Source organism: Prionailurus viverrinus, chromosome D3 (assembly GCF_022837055.1).
Source record: "Prionailurus viverrinus isolate Anna chromosome D3, UM_Priviv_1.0, whole genome shotgun sequence".
Classification (NCBI taxonomy): Eukaryota; Metazoa; Chordata; class Mammalia; order Carnivora; family Felidae; genus Prionailurus; species Prionailurus viverrinus.
In genome coordinates, this window is record NC_062572.1 from 91267428 (window position 1) to 91284219 (window position 16792).

General features: G+C 39.6%; 1 protein-coding gene across 1 annotated transcript in view; it reads left to right on the plus strand.

Annotated features, from left to right (window-relative positions):
- The first annotated feature begins 2696 nt into the window (after positions 1–2696).
- The window catches only part of CD3H18orf63 (chromosome D3 C18orf63 homolog), a 30509-nt gene continuing 16413 nt past the window's right edge, over positions 2697–16792 (plus strand). Inside the window, exons 1-7 of the mRNA XM_047826606.1 lie at positions 2697–2769; positions 4449–4617; positions 6653–6731; positions 8515–8571; positions 10666–10777; positions 11337–11378; positions 12941–13017. Coding sequence (XP_047682562.1) covers positions 4484–4617; positions 6653–6731; positions 8515–8571; positions 10666–10777; positions 11337–11378; positions 12941–13017 — 501 coding nt within the window. The 5' untranslated portion in view covers positions 2697–2769; positions 4449–4483. The remainder of the gene's footprint in view (positions 2770–4448; positions 4618–6652; positions 6732–8514; positions 8572–10665; positions 10778–11336; positions 11379–12940; positions 13018–16792) is intronic.

Below are 16792 nucleotides of genomic sequence, written 5' to 3' on the forward strand. Positions count from 1 at the left end.
GGATATTTAGTACTTGGGTGTTACGTGATTTCAAGTATTTTTAATTCTGCCGTGTTAAAATTGTTGAAGTCAGAGGCCGTAAGTTCAATAGCAGAGATATTAAGAACAGGAAGTGTTGACAGGTGTGCTTTTCAGAATGAGGAACACTAGGTTTATCTTTATTTAAATATATAAGAAAGACCAGGGAGAAATATGCATTTATTGTTAGATGTAAGCTGAATCTATATTTATTTTTGACATTGTCTTCATGCAGTTGTTTTTTTCCCTATGTGTATATCCCAGGTAGGATAAAGAGCTTTTCTGTAATCTCCAGCGGTTTAATAATTCCAATGATTGCTGACATAAAACCAGAGTATAAAAGTTTAGGACAAAAAGTTTATTTGTTGGAATGTTTGTTACAGAAGATTTTATTTTGTTCACTTAATGTTGCAAACTACATTTGTCATAGGGCGCTGATTTTGCTCATCAATCTCGTAATAATTAATTACTTACTATGATCTCCCAGCTGGTGATAAGTAACCAAACAATTAAGTATTGAGCACTTTCTCAACGAGTTAGGAATATACCTAAAAGGACTCCTCTTTGCCAAAGTTTATTTTGCAAATACAAAATAAGTAATGATTCCAACAGATCAAACATCAATCACGAAACGAAATCTCATCCTTTTACGATAGAACTTCCGGAACCTGGTAAGATGTGAGGTTGAAAAATGGCTCTTTGCTTAATAAAAAATATGCTGGCATTCCACACAGGAGGTTCCTCCTCTTCTCCAGGAACTTCTATTGGAGTCTGCCAGGATTCAGTGTAAGGGCTTCTTTTCTTCCTACACTCTCTCGGTGATCTGGTCTTGTGGCTCTATTTTATTTTATTCTTTTAAGATTAGCTTTTTTTTTAATGCTGATTTTTGAGAGAGAAAGAGACAGAGCGTGAGCAGGGGAGGGGCAGAGAGAGACAGAGACACAGAATCGGAAGCAGGCTCCAGGCTCTGAGCTGTCAGCACAGACCCCGACGCGGGGCTTGGACTCAGGACCTGTGAGATCATGACCTGAGCCGAATTTGGAGGCTTAACGGACGGAGCCCCCCAGGCGGCCCTCGGGGTTTTAAATACCATCTATTACACACACATCTTTCCCGGGACCTCCTCCTCTTCACTTCTCAAGGTCAACATGTCCAGAACGGAACTCGTGTTGATCTTCATCCCCAAACTTGCTCCTCCCACGGTCATCCCCCTCTCAGATGATGGCAACCCTATCCTCCCAAGTCATTAGTACAAAAACCTTGGAGTGAAGCTTGACTCCTCTCTCTCAGACCCCACATCATACCATGTCCAAAATGTATTAGATTTAACTTCAAGTATCTTGGGGCGCCTGGATGGCTCAGTCGGTTACGTGTCGGACCCTTGATTCCCACGTTTGTTGGGATCTCAGCGTTTGAGGTCATGATCTCAGCGTTTGTTGAGTTCAAGGCCCGCCTCAGCCCTGCGCACTGACAGTTTGGACCCTGCCAGCATTCTTTCCCTCTCTGTCCCTGCCCCTCCCCCCGCCGATTCTGTCTCTGTGTCTCCAGATCAACCTAAAAAAAACCCAAAAAGAATTACGTATAACTTCAAGTAGCTTCACAGCCCAATCCAACCTCGTCGGCCCTCTCCTGAACCTAGCACATCCCCTCTCTCTCCCGGATTACTGCCATTGCCTCCTGACCACTCTCCTCCCTGTCCCTGTGTCCCCAGCAGCCCCCTCTGAGCACAGCAGCCCAGTGCGCCTATTACAACATGCACAGCTTAGGCCTGATGCCCGCTGTCCGGCTTCGGCTTCAACCTCTCCGGACACGCTGCACCCCTGGTCACCTCCTGCCTCAGGCCCTTGCACTCGCTCTCCTCTGCCCCACAACCTTGTCCCCTAACATCCGAGTCGCCACCCACTCCAACCGCCTTCATGTCTTACTCCCGTGTCGCCTTCTCCACGAGGCCTCCTGGCCTCTGTCACCGCCTCTCCCCACACTCCGTCTTCCCGGCCCCGCGTTATGTTTCTCCCATGCGCCTAGCACCATCTCCCATCCTCGTATGTTGCTCATTTATCCCATTTCCTGTCCCTCGAGGAACAGGACCTTGTGAGACGCAAGCAACGTGTGAGGTCCACGACGCCACAGAATGCTGTTTGCTTAACGCCCCGTCGCTAACTCCTGGAAAAGCTCCAGGCACACAGCAGGCGCTTAATAAATACCTGCCAAACGGACGGGAGGCACGCCTAAGGCGCCTGCGCCCTGCTGCCTCTCCGCGGCACGCGGCAGAACGTTCCGGCCAGGGCCGATTCGGCCACCGCGGGCCTTGCGGGCCACACAAAAGGCTCGCTTGCCTCTGTGAGGGCCGGGAAAGCGGCCCGCACGGCGTCGACGCCTGCGGCTCCCCCACGGCCGCACTCCGCCCACACGGCCGTGCGCTTCCTCCGGGGCCGCCGGGCCTCGCGCCTGAGCCCCGCGGACGTCAACCCCGGCCCGTCCCGGACGCCGGGCGGGCGCCGGCGTCAGCAACGTAGGCGGGAAACGCTGGGCGCCCGGGGCACGCCGGGAGCACCCGATAGGTGGGGCGGGCTGCGCACGTGACACGCGGCAGGCCGGGACGCTCGGGGCACGCCGGGAGCGTGTGGGGCGCGGGGCACGCTGGGAGGGCAGAGAGGGGAGCGCGGGAGAGGCGGCTGAGGAGCGCGGGCCCTGAGGCCGGGAGGCGAACGGCCCTCGAAGGCGAACCCGGGCCGACCGGGAGACAGAGGGGTGAGGGAGCCGGGCAGGGAGCGGGGAGGCCGCTGCAGGCCCTGCCGTCTCCCCTCCCGCGAGAAGGGAGAAGGCTCGTGCTTCTCCCTCGGGAGGCCGTGGCTTCCACGGGTTTTAAAAACGTGCTCCCGGACGTGGTTCCCCGCCAGGAAGCGATCCGCGGCGGCGGGGGGGAGGGGGGACCCCGTGCCAGCGCCCGGAGCAGCGCAAGCCGACCGTGTGGGCCAGTGGTGATGGCGGAGGTGGGGGTGGGCGGGAGGACGGGCCCCAGGTCCCAATCTTCAGGGCACCTTTTTTGACGGGTTAGTCCCAGGGTCGGCGCTTACACCCTGGATTTCAGCCGAACGAAGACCTTGGCCGTGTTTCCACCGCGGTCCTCTAGCCTCTGGGCCGCAGTTTGGCCCGCGGGCCCCACAGGCCGCGGGCTGCTCAGACCCCGGCCCCGGGGCCAGGCTTGCTTGCCAGTGGGCTCTGCGAGCCGTCGAGGGCGGGCCCCTGCTGCTGGGTGATCGCCCCGAGGGAGGGCAGTGTGGTACCGCGGTTCCCGAACGACACGTGAGCGCCGGCGGCAGGGGATCCGGGGAAAGAGAAGACGCTCTCTATCTGCGACTTGTCCTGGTCGCGAACTCGAAAAGCAGATTTTTGCGCGCTCCTGAACAGAGCAGTGCGGTTTGCGTGCTTTTTTCTGGCTAGTCTTTGAAGGCAGGCGGAAGAGGAGGGAGACTGCTCGAGGGGCGGAGAGATGGGGACAGAGGATCTGAAGCCCACAGGCTGACAGCAAAGAGCCCCGTGGAACTCAGAAACCCGGAGATCGTGACCTGAGTGGAACCCAAGAGTCAGAGGCTTAACTGACTGAGCCACCCAGGCGCCCCATCTGCCAGAAGATACTTAAAGGAAGAACGACAAAGTCATTTTCGTGGGAAATGCGTTTTAGAAATAAAAGTAGCGAATCACAAACTTTCGCCTATGTCTTTGACTGAACTTCTTTAAAATATGCACAACACAGGGGCGCCTGGGTGGCTCAGTCGGTTCAGCATCTGACTTCGGCTCAGGTCATGGTCTCACGGCTCGTGAGTTCAAGCCCCGCATCAGGCTCTGTGCTGACAGCTCGGAGCCTGGAGCCTGCCTTGGATTCTGTGCCTCCCTCTCTCCCTGCCCCTCACCTGTTCATGCTCTGTCTTTCTCTCTGTCAAATAAATGTTAAAAAAATAGGAACATTAGAGAAGTTTATTAAATAAAGACAATGTGATAGAAATAGATCTAGTACCTAGATTAGAGGAGACATTTAAATAGCTGCTTTTCGTATTACTATATTCAAATTAGGATATAAAACTTCGGGCTTAAAATTCTAGATCATCTTTTTGAAATGATGAAAATTTTCTAATGTGTACTGTGATGGTTGCATAATGGCAAACATAGTAAAAACCATTGAATTGTATAATATAAATAGGTGAGTTGGAGGTTATTTGCATTACATCTTAATAAAACTTGTACCAAAAAGTTCTAGCAGGTAAAAAATTCTTAAAGATAAAATGTTAGTGATATTTAAATGCTGAAGTCTGCTCATTTGTTTTTACTGACTTATTCCAACACAATATCAAATATTCTGTGGTGGGTTGGTATTAAATCCGTATTGGTAAGAGCATTTATTACCGCTTTATTGTTGTTTATCTTTAAAGGCCTGATAGCTGAGACATTCAGTCGACAGGAAAATATGAATGATTCGAGGCAGCAATCATTGTTCTTCATCACATCTCCAGATTTACACAAACTCTGTGCTGTCAGGATAATACTGAGTAATGGGGTGGCGGATACTGAGATTAGGAGTACGCAAATGAAGATGTGCAGGTAAAAAGTATACTTTATGACTGAGGCTTTCTAAATTTTTTGAGACTTATGCGCGCTGTTTTAGAAGTATCTCCTTTTGGGGCGCCTGGGTGGCTCAGTCGGTTGGGTGTCCGACTTCAGCTCAGGTCACGATCTTGCGGTCCGGGAGTTCGAGCCCCGCGTCAGGCTCTGGGCTGATGGCTCAGAGCCTGGAGCCTGCTTCTGATTCTGTGTCTCCCTCTCTCTCTGCCCCTCCCCCGTTCATGCTGTGTCTCTCTCTGTCTCAAAAATAAATAAACGTTAAAGTACCACACACACACACACAAAAAAGAAGTATCTCCTTTAAAGCAAACTACTCTTCTACTCAATCTGTGTATATAGTTTTAAATAAAGGAATTCAGTTTTCTTCTGACCAGGTATATCAGATTACATTTGGGGAAGGACTTAAAATACTTGAGATGGGATATCACACTATTGAGTTTTTATAGTTGTGACTTCTTGTGTGATGTTCTTAATTTAAATTTTTTACAGACATTGATGAATTAGATCAGACTCCCCAAAACTTAGAGATAGAAATTAATAAATATTTATTGAGTGCCTACTGTTTATGGACACTTTAGGAGATACTGTAAACACTTCAGATGACAGTTTCTCTTAATTTTCGGGTGAGCATAAGATCACTTCTGAAGACTGTTTCTCCAAGAACTATCTTGAAATATCTGACCCAAGGTAGTCTGAAAAACAGTTTGGTTGAAGCCTAAAGTATAACTCCATGATTGCTGAGGACCCAGCATGTATTAGTCCCTTAAATTGTTTGAGGTGCTCAAAGAAGGACTCTTAGAATACATGACAAGATTACATGTGTAGCTGCCTTTCTTGCATAGGAGCAGACAGAATATTGCTAGGAGCCAGAAATAAAGAAGACACTCTCGAGTTGTCCTCCCCATTTTGTTCTTAATTACAAAACTTTCCTTCTTCCCTTTGTATATTCTCCCACTCAAGTGCATCCAGGAGCCTGTACCCTTCCTGCTAAGGTGTAATTTGAAACCTATTGAACATTTACCTGCGACTCCTTTTGGAAACAAGTAGGTGGAAAACCAGAGATTTTCTGCTGTTTACTCTCAAACCATGCCCACAGAGTGGGATGTCTTGACTCAGTCCCAGTAGCTGACAAAGAGGCTGGGACAGATTGAGAGGAGACTTCACTATGTCAGACAAAGGCAGGCACTGCAAAAATCAAGTGCTTGCTGCACTTGGTTCTGCACCAGCGTTCTGAGGAGAAACAGGTTGGCCCATCTTACTTTTTGAGGAAACCCCTCCCCGCTCCCCACACACACACCCATGTCTTTTAAAGTTTGTTTTCCTGATGATGAATTTTGAAATTTTTCATATTTCCGTTTCTAGTCCCTTTCATGTTTTATCCACCTTTTCCTTGATCTTTGAAACAAAATTGATGGTAATTTGAATTGTGGTGATTGTTGTTATGAGTTCATTTGGCTGTTGAATGCTAAACTGAAACAACCACCCTCTTCATTTTGGCTTGGAAAAAATTTTCTTTTTAAAGGAAAAGCATCCAGTCGATAGTTGTAACGGTGAAGTATTTGATAACTTCACTGATAGATGAATCCTTACAGTCTTGTCTCTAATGCCTCCTGATCACCACTTAAAAAAAGGAAAACAGAAGAAACAGAAGTTAAAAGAGCTGGATTCTTAACAATGTTTAGACATCTTCAAATCTATACTTGGACAGAAATGGAGTTTTAAATGAGGAATCTAAGTTCACAGATAAAAGAGATTGGGAAACTCAGATGCAGGGACATGTTTTCATATTAATATCAATATTTGGAACCTAACATTCTTAAATCTTGGATGAATACCTAAATATTCAAGTTACCATGTTAAGTGTGGGGAGAGATACAGACGTCTATAACACAGTCCTTCCCTAGAAGAAATGTAAACTTTTGAATAGAACTAAGCAACTTTCTAAATGTTCTGGTAAAGTGAAACCAAACAGTGGGCAAATCCACTTTACAATTAATACATTTCATCTCCACAGGCAATTGCTGTTTTTGCACCAAGATATTCTTACATCACCTGTGCCTGGAATATTAAACCAAATTTGGGTAGTGATGGCGGTTAGTATTTTAAAATTTTATGAAGTGTTATTACTAATTATTGGGAGCAGTATTGATAAGAGAATTAATTATAGCTCAAATTGAATGTGGTTTATGAAGCCAAATTACCTGTATTATAGTTTGAGTGAATCAATTATAGACTTTAACTTTGATATGCCTGATATTTAAAATTCATTTTCATGGTTCTAATTTAATATTTTTTTCTGTCATAAATACTAAGATAAAGACTATGAATGAGTAAAATAATATAGCTTAATTTTTTAAAAATAGCATGGGCTTAATATTTTTCTTATATTTTTTTCCTTAGAATTCCATTAAAGTAAAGGAAGAAGTTTCCCATTCCAACATATGTCCAATTGTTTTTAAAGGACTTAGATCGACAGTGTTTTTAATTTGGAAACTATATTTAAAAATTTTTTTTTTACACTTAATAAAATTAGAATGAATTTTCCCAGTGCTGTATGTTACTGGGAATGATAATGAAATGCCAAAAATCTTTATAAAAATTATATTATTCTGTGATTTTTGTCAAAAATCTTTGAGAAAAGATCCTCTTACTCTCAGATTTCATTTCCTCAGAATCCAGTGAAATGAACATTTATTAATATTAATAAGCTATCAATAAACTTTTACTTCCTTTATTTTTTCTTCTATGTTATATGGTTATATAGTCATCTTGTCTTTTCATTCTTGATATCATTTTTAAGAAGAATAAGCTGTTCGTAGACAAGTAAACACTAATAACTCTTATTTGTGTTCTTTTCTGCCTGAAAATCTTTATGGAACAAGGAGGACATTGTTTCAGAGTTCTCATAAATTCAAATATCCTAATTTTGGCAAGAATACTAAGAGGAAAGCAGGCATATAAAAATATGTTTTGCTTTCTTACAAAGATATTACGTAATTTTTTTTATATTTAAAGTAGAAAATGGAATTATTACACATACTATTTTAAACTTGCCATCCATTTCCCCTTGAACAGCCTCTCCTGGATGTTATTCTGTTTCATGGTTGAGGTTGTGAAATATTTTATTGTATTGGTGTATAATAATTTAGTTAATATTTTCTAATGCACGTCTGAATTTCTAGTTGTACTACCATAGTGCTTCAGAAAGCATCATTGAAATTATATCATTTTTATTGGTCTGGAAGTTTCTATGGGTTAAATTCCTAGAAGAGGGATTGCAGTGCATTTTATACTATATATATTTATACATTTTATACTATAATCTAGATAATGCTAAATTACTCTCTGAAAAGCTTGTGCTGGATGGCATTTTCATAAAGAGTATATTGAGAGAACCGTATTTCCATATCCTCATAAACACTAGATATTAGCAGCCTTTACATATCTGCCAATCTGTTAGGTTAAAAATAGTATCTTCTTTGAATTTCTGTGTCTTTCATTGGTTAGTTAAAGCACTTTGGCCTTTTGAACTTTCTCTTGATCTTACCGTTGTGTCCATTTTCTTTATTCATGCCTAGAAATTTACTGTGTGTTAAGAGAGATGTTAAATATTATAGAAATGTATTAGCCTTTTCTTTTTCTAGGTTTGTATCACTCCCAAAAAGGCTTTCTTAACTTTGAGAATGTACCTACAGATTCTGTTTTAGGGAGAGAACGATTATCACTTGCTTCTCCAACACATAGGAACTGTTAGGATGATGGCCTGATGATGTGTCCTCTGCTGTATAATGTTTAAATTCTTTTTGTGTTTCTTTATTTAATAGTATATTTAAGTAATTTTTATAAATGTGGATTTTTGTTGTTTTGTTGTTGTAGATACCATTTTATAAAGCTGGAAAACTTAATGCCTATATTGAAAAACACGGAGCTAAAGTAAGTTCTTAAGAGAATAATAATTCCAAATACTATTTATAATGATTTTGTATTCAACTTCTTTTTGTCATCAAACAAAACTTAAACTATCTTTCTCATAAGTTATTGCCATGCATGTGAAAGAACCTGCCTTTTTGGCTTTTGAAGTTTGTGTCGAATTTTTATTATTTCTTCCATAAATTCTTGATAAAATTCATCAAATTATCAGGGTCAGGCATTTTCCTTGTGGGAAGGTTTTTAACTATAATTTCAATATCATTAATAGATAATAGAACTATTCAAGTTATCTAATTCAAGGAATGTGTTCATTTCCTCTAACTTGTCACTTGTACTGACATAAAGTTGCTTCTAATACTCCCTTAATTTCCTTTGCTGTAGAATCTGTAGTGATGTTACCTCTCTCATCCTGATACTGGTAACATGTGTCTTTTTTTCCCCCCTCCCTAATCAGTCTTCCTAGAGGCTTAGCAAGCTTATTGATTGCAAAAAACAAGCTTTTGGTTTTGTAGATTTTCTCAGTTGTTTTGCTGTTTTGTATGTCATTGATATTCATTTTGGTCTTCATTATTTGTTTTCTTATGCTTATTTTGGGTTTAGTTTACTCTTCATGTTTTAGTTGCTTCAGGTGGAAGCTGAGGTCATTGATTTGAGAACATTCTTTTCTAATATAGAGACATTTAGTGCTACAGATTTTCTGTAAAATATATGTTTTGTTTTTATTTTTTCTCTAATTCTCCTTTGATTTCTTCTTTGAACTATGGGTTAGAAATGTGTTATGTAGTTTCCATATATTTGGGGATTTTCCAAGGCTACTTCTATTATTGTTTTCTAATTTAATTGTAGTTAGAGAGCGTGTTTTGTATAACTTGAACCTTTTTTTAATTTATTGAGGCTTATTTTATGGCCCCAAATATGGTCTTTGGGTTCATGTTTGAGTTTAATGTTGCAAGTTGGCCTCATCCTGCTGCTTGAAGTCCTATTGATAGTATCCTTAATTAAAATATCTGTGAAACAAATTGAACAGATTTGGTCTTCTTCCTTGCCAGCAAATTAGTTACTTATATTCTGGGAAAATTCACCAGACCAAAAGGTCACAAAAATGAGGGGTGAATAATCTTTGGGAGACAATTCTCCTTGGCATGTCTTGCTAAGAGAAGCAATGGCAGCATCTTCTTCTAGGCTATATTTGCAAGGATATTTGTATAGAAAACAACCTTGGTTCTTTCCTCAGCCCTGGGTATTTTCCTTACATGCACGTGCTAATCCGTACTTAGCTGATGACTCAAGACAGACTCTGCTGATCTCAGAGTTTGCTCTCTGTTCAGTTCTCTCCCTCTAATGCTTTGCCCTCAACACCAGCTCACTTGGCTTCTTGGACTCTCAGCTGGCTCCTCAATGAAGGGAACCCATGGCTCTTCCAGGGTTCTCCTTCCCTGCACCACAGCCTAGAAACCCTCCTTAATCAATACACAGGAGGTAATTGTAGGTTTCCCGTCTCTTAAGGATTGCTCGTCTTTATTGCTAGATGTCCAGTGTCTGGTGAACCATTGTTTCATATAACTTGCCCAGTTTTTTAGTTATTCCAGGGGGAGGATAAATCTGAGCCTATTACTTCTTACTACTCAGAGGTAAAAGTCGTGATTTTTCAAAATTCTCTACAAGTAGAGACAGGGTGCTGGTTTCATGTGTGCCTATGTAAGTATTTAATTGTTTTCTGATGTTGAATTAAAGTGAACAACAAGGAAAATTATTATAGTATAGTTCTGGGCTGGTTTCCTCTGTGCAAAGCAACATACAAAGTAAAGTGTAAGGTCCTACCTACCACAGGAGTTCAAAAGTTTAGGTTTATTGGGCCAGGATAAGGAGGGAGAATTTGGGCATTGTAGCATGATAGTCTTCCTGGTTTCAAAGCAAATATGTTTTAACACTTCTTTAACTTTAGAACAAGATAGGATTACCTATAGTGATGACTATAACTCATATCCCAAATAACCCAGTTTGTTTGGTGGTGATCTAAACAAACATTTTCTTTGAGTTTACAGGGGCATGCCAATTGCTGTGAATTTGCCCATGTTTTTTCTTTAATATGTTTAGGTGGAGGCTCCACAGAGAGTAATCCCTGTAATTCTTCAAAACTGCCTTTCATACTCACTCATGGCTAGGCTTGCTCCAGCCTGGAATAAAACTGGCCATCTCTTGGTGCAAGGTGACTTTATCTCTTTCAGTCATCAGGGGTTTCTGAACTAGATTATTTCTATTATGGGCATCTATTTTAAATTTCAAGATATATCATTTTGAGGGAATAGTTTTTAAAGTTTCACCCCAACTAAGCCTTCTTAGGCAAGTCCACAACAATATAAATGTCCTCTCCTTACTTAGGATGGTATCCAGAGGCCTACTGATGTTTTTTCAAATAATTTTTAAAAATTATATAATACTTGATGTTTGGAAAGGAATAACTATAAGTTATGGAGAATTATGATAAAATGAACACAAATTACCAACATTGTTGGAATCAAAAGGCTCTTCTGGATTTTGTGTTGAGGTCTGTCCATTTTCTAAGTATTTTATGCCAGGAAATAAATATTAGAAAGAAGAATTTCTGAACTTGGATACTTTTTGAGTGATTGTATTTTTTTCCGAACTGTCTTCGGATATTCCTTTGTGTAAAACTGCATTTTAAAATATTTTGCTTAGCTTTGATAATTTATCAAGCATGATTTATAAGTTATAATAATAAAGCATGTCCTATGAATTTTTTTAAGGACGAGAATTTCTTTCTCAGATGGGAAAGCAAAGTGCTGTTGGTAAGTAAAAATGTAGAAGTCAATAGATAAAACATTAATATGGTCAACAGTTGTTAAATAAAACAATGTTACCGATTGTTGGGTTTACAATCAATGATTAGGTTATGTCATAATTGAACGGTTGTTAATATAATCACAATTTACCCAGGACATCACCTCTGGGTCAAAATATATGTTCTTACCTATAAGAGAAAAAGTTAACTTCTCTTAATTGGAATAAAATCTATATTTTTAATTTCTCTACTTAGTTAAAATTATGACCCTGAAGGAATTTAATTCTACAGGCATTTGTAATGTATAGTTTCCAGAATCATATAATTAAAAATTGTTACTATCGTTGTAAGTAAAAGATTTATTGCTTATGAGAACACAATTCTTCTCCTTAAAAGAGTAAAGAAAGATTGTCTAAAGAGACAAAGATGATCTAAAATACACAGTTTACAGTACAGTCTAATTTGTTATTGATAAGCATGGCTGTTTGGCAGGTAGACCTGTTCCTAAACAGTAGTCTAGAGAGAGCAGAGAGGTGGAAATCCTAAATCCAAGGAGACATTGATCAATCATGGTAGCTTTCACCACAATTTGTTCATCGCCTTAAATCCTGAGCTAGCACCTCTAATCCAAAACTATTCGCTTTGAGTTAACTTTCAGGCTGAAGCCTATTTGCCTTCCTTACACTGGTTTTATTTTTAAGTTGGACAGTGGCAGTCACTGTGCTCTAGCTCTGGATAAATGGGTTCATTACAGAAATTCAGTTTCATCCCCACTGTCAAGACACTATAGCTGCCAGAGATTAAAGAGAAAAGTTTAAGAGAGCAAAATCCCTCACTCTTGTATTACGGTTTTTCTTTTAGTTTTACCAAATGTAATATTCTACAGCAAAACTGACAAATTGTTAAGTGTATTTAGCTCATCGGATTTTCACAGACTACACATATCCTCATAACCAGTTCTCAGATCAAGAAACAGAACATAACCAGTCCCCTGGAAATCCCCTCATGCTTTCATCCAGGTACTACCCCTTCCCAAGATAACCACTCTCTGACTTCCAGAAGTAATTTTAATTATAGAAAGCAAGGTAGAAGCTTTGGGTCTCTATGAAATCTGTATTTTATCTGCTGGTATATTGATAAGCATTTGTTGGGAAAAGACTATGAAGTCAGGAGCTCGGCATGGTACCTCTCCTGATTTAAGAAGACAGTGTCCATTTTTCACATATAATATATAATAATAGACATGAGGCTTGTAAAAGGTATTCATTGAATTTTTCACTCAACTGTAGGATGACTCGCTGTTTTATTGTAACCCTGCCCTATGACCCCTCAACACATACATGCCCATATATCAGTGTTGTTTCAGGCCTCTGTCTCATCTGCAGACTCTCAAATATTATATGGTGATTTTTAAAAATTTTACCACATGAGGAAAAAATACATATTCTTAACTGAGTTTCTAACGTGGATAAATTAAGTTAAAGTCCTTTCTTTCATTACTAAAATAGTTAACTTGATAAAATGGGGTAATAGTTCCATAAAATTCACAGTTAAATATTTTATTTTCAGTATTAGACATCAATGTAACTGAAACTCAAGTTTGTCTAAGTATAGAAGCTTACACAATCAGACTGCCACCACCTGAGGTACCACATATTTTGATTTCTATAATTTACTAGATTTATTATATACTTAATGTACTATTATTATTACCAACATGCTAGTAGATTTTAGTTTTTAATAAGAAGAGTGATAAGAGCTTTTTATTATCAATATCCATAGTATTATATGCTTAATATATTGATATTGTTCTAAGTCTTTTACTCAAAGAAAACAACATACTGTCAGCTTAACACAGATTTAATCATATTTTCTTGTTCAAAAAATCTCTTTAGATGACTTTCAAGACAACCCTCCCTTGCCTCAGCATTCACTACTTGCCTCTGTTTTCACCTCCAAATACTAAAGCACTGTTTCAGTTCATACTAAATATCATATCCCCTCATTAGCATTCTAGTAGCATTTTTTTTGCATCTATTTTCTTATAATGGTTTTTGCCTTCCTAGTAGAAGGATATGTCTTTTGTTTTTACTAATTCTCATAACACCCAACATAGACACTTACAGATTAATAGTAGCTCAATAAATATTATTTTCTTTCTTCTGTTTCAGTGGTTCTCGGTAGAGGGGGGGTAGAGAAGGAAATGAATGATTTTTCTCCCCAGGAGATATTTGGTAATGTCTGGAGAAAAATTTGATTATGACATAGGGGGAGGGTTGTGTTGCTACTGGCGTTTAGTGGTTTGAGGTCAGGGATGCTGCTAAAAAATCCTATAGTGCGTGGGATATCACTATAACTCCACCCTAACAAAGAGTTATCCAGCCCAAAGTGTCAGTAGTGTCCAAGTTGAGACAGATGACTCCTCCTTTGCTTAGAGTGACCCTCTGATTAGTTATAGATCATACTCATATTTTAAGAGCCAGCTCCAATGCTACTCCATTCATATTTCTCTTTAATTTTTTGATTACCTGTTATATTGAGGCACTAGGCAAGTCAAAAGTAAATAAGATCTAGTTTCTGGCCCTTAAGAATTGTGTAAGCAAATAGGGAAACTGACCTGCATAAAAATAAATGGAATGGGCAGCATGACATGAATATCTTGTACTGAGAGGAAACGTCCCAAAGCTTGGAGCCATGGTGACCTCCCAGCCTCTTTTAAACCTTCATGCTATTATGCAGCATACTCACATACTTATTTGTGTGTTTATTATAATTATACTCATTTTTCATATTGCCAATTTACTTTATAATAAGCTTCTTAAGGACTAATATCATGCTTTACTGCCCTTTGAATTTTCTATAGATTATACTTGTGTTTTATATACCCGAGTTTTGAATCAATTAGAGATTGACAAAGAAGAATAAGACATATAGAAATCAGAATACCACCTTTATTATTAGGATGAGAATATAATTTATGGTCCAAAATGGATACTTTTGAGAGTGAAAGGGGCACTAACCTAATGGAATACTGGCCTAACCTGTATGAACTGGAGTCTGTTAAAAGTAAAATCAGATCAGTTAAAGTTGTATTTATTGTATTTATTGCATTTATTGCACATAAAAGAATAATTTGTGAACCAGGAGTCTTCAAGCCAACAGTGGAATGAAGCCCAGAAGGGTGTTGTGACAGGACAGCTTATATAATGAAAATGTGGAAACTATTTTATCTTTATAATGATTGGTTATAGTAATGGAGTTTTCAAAATGACAGGTAACTGGTTAAACGTTATTATCTTACTCTGTTTTGGAAAACAATTTAAGTTTTATGATTTTTAGAGTATTTACAAGAAATAATTGAAATTAAATTTCACTTGTTATACAGTGAGCTAAATTAGGTTTTACTTGCATGGCTTAACTGGTTTTGTCTGCTTAAGGAATTTTCAAGTTTGGTCTCCATTTTATTTAATTCATATATGGTCACACTGTTTATTATTGAAAAGAAAACAGTTGTTAAAGAATGTAGCCTATCTGAACCCTAGAATTAAGTAGATTCCCCACCTACGTATGAGAGTAGTGGAAACCCAGAGCTCCCTTGGGAGATCAGGCACCAACCCCAATATGACAGAATGCAGTACACTACTCTTTGCCAGCAGGCCAGCTCCCAAGAGGAGGAAGAAGGAATTGTCCCAATTTTATCAACCAGGTAAGTCACCCCATCTGCCCTAGGGAGGAATGAATGAAAGGGCAGGGAGATATCAGGAATATGTGTTAGAGCTTTCTCAACATAGAAGCAAACACCAGAAATGGGGAAGATGTACTTCTGTCTTCTACTCAACATTATGTATTCAACGCACACTTGTTCTATTGATTCCCTAAATTATAATTGACCAGTAGCTCCTCTAAATCTCACTGTACCTAAATTTTTGATATGGCATTTTTCACATTCCTTTATAAAAATTGGTTTCATACATGTCTGTGTTCCTACTAAGTTGTAATCCCTTTGAGAGTGTTGGTTTTGCCTTATTTGTCTTTGTTCGCCATGTAGACTAAAAGATAATTACATTGAATTTTCCTTTTATCAAAATCTAGTATTGGTTATAGGTCAGGTGAGGGGAATAAAAGTGAGGAGGAGGATGTTTATCATCTCACCCCTTTCTAGTTTATTTTCTATACTTTCATTCCCCTTACGGAAGCGAATTGGGACAGAGGTCAAGTAACTTGCTCTGGGTCATGAAAGGTAGTAAGAAAGAGATTCAGGATTTACAGTTTTTCCTTTGACTCTGTTCATTCTTCTACACTGCATCATACTTCCTTCACCTAGCCTTAGGTTTCTTGACTCAGATTTGTACGTCCAATAGAGCCTGACAGGAGTGGATACTTAAAATGTATTGAAAAAAAAATACAACAATTAAATAACCATGTTTGACAATATAGTATCAAACTAAGTGTCGTAGGAACTACATGACTTTAGAGTTCAGAGAAAAAGGAGATGTTTGAGGGAATTCATATTTGAAACCTTTGGAACTTAGACAGTGTTTTCTACCCTTTCCTTCTTGAAATCATCTGAAATTTGATTTCCCTGAAATTACTTTATCCAGAATTTCGTACCATTCATTCGTGGTACTTATCACACTTTAAGTGTTACTATTTCCTAGGGTTCCATTTTCAGCATGCCTGTCTTTTCCTTAGCAGGTTCAACTAGTTCAGTGGTGAGCTGGTGCACTGGTACCTCCCTAATACTCTCGTATAGTTGCAGCTTGCCCTCTCAGAAACTGTCACAGGAGTGTACTCATGATGTGCAGTCTTGGTTATGTGTAACACTGAATTATTTATTTGTCACCCTCCCTCGCCTCAACTGTGTTCTTCCTTTGTACTTATTCTTGGTTACTGGCATCAACAGCCAATAAGTTACCCAGCTACAGACTTCAGAGTTATCCTTGGCTCTTGCTTCCTGTATCCAGTCAGCCATTAAAACCTCCCTTGATCTCTGAAATCTCTTCCTCTCTCTCCATTTCCATTGCTCTAATTTAGGCCCTCTTGTTTGCCCAAACTATTAAAATTGGTCTCCATATTGGCCTTTTTTCTAGCCTTTCCTCTTATTTACTCTCTAATTCTTCACAGTGTCGACAGAGTTCTCTTCCTAAAACAGACAGCCCCAACCTAAATATCTCTAGTATCTCAACATTGCTTAGAGAAAATAAAGTCCAAATTCTTTAGATTGGTGTTATAAGGCAGAAGTGATATTTACCGAGTACTTTCTTGTTAGTGAAGGTCTGTTCACATAAGGACATGTTATAAATATTTGTTAAGTAAATACATATAAGAGGGTAAATGTCTTTGGGGGGGTGTGTATGGTGAACACTTGGGTAGTTTTCCAGTCTTCAGAAAGATCTGTGTTGAGAAAATCCAATATAGACC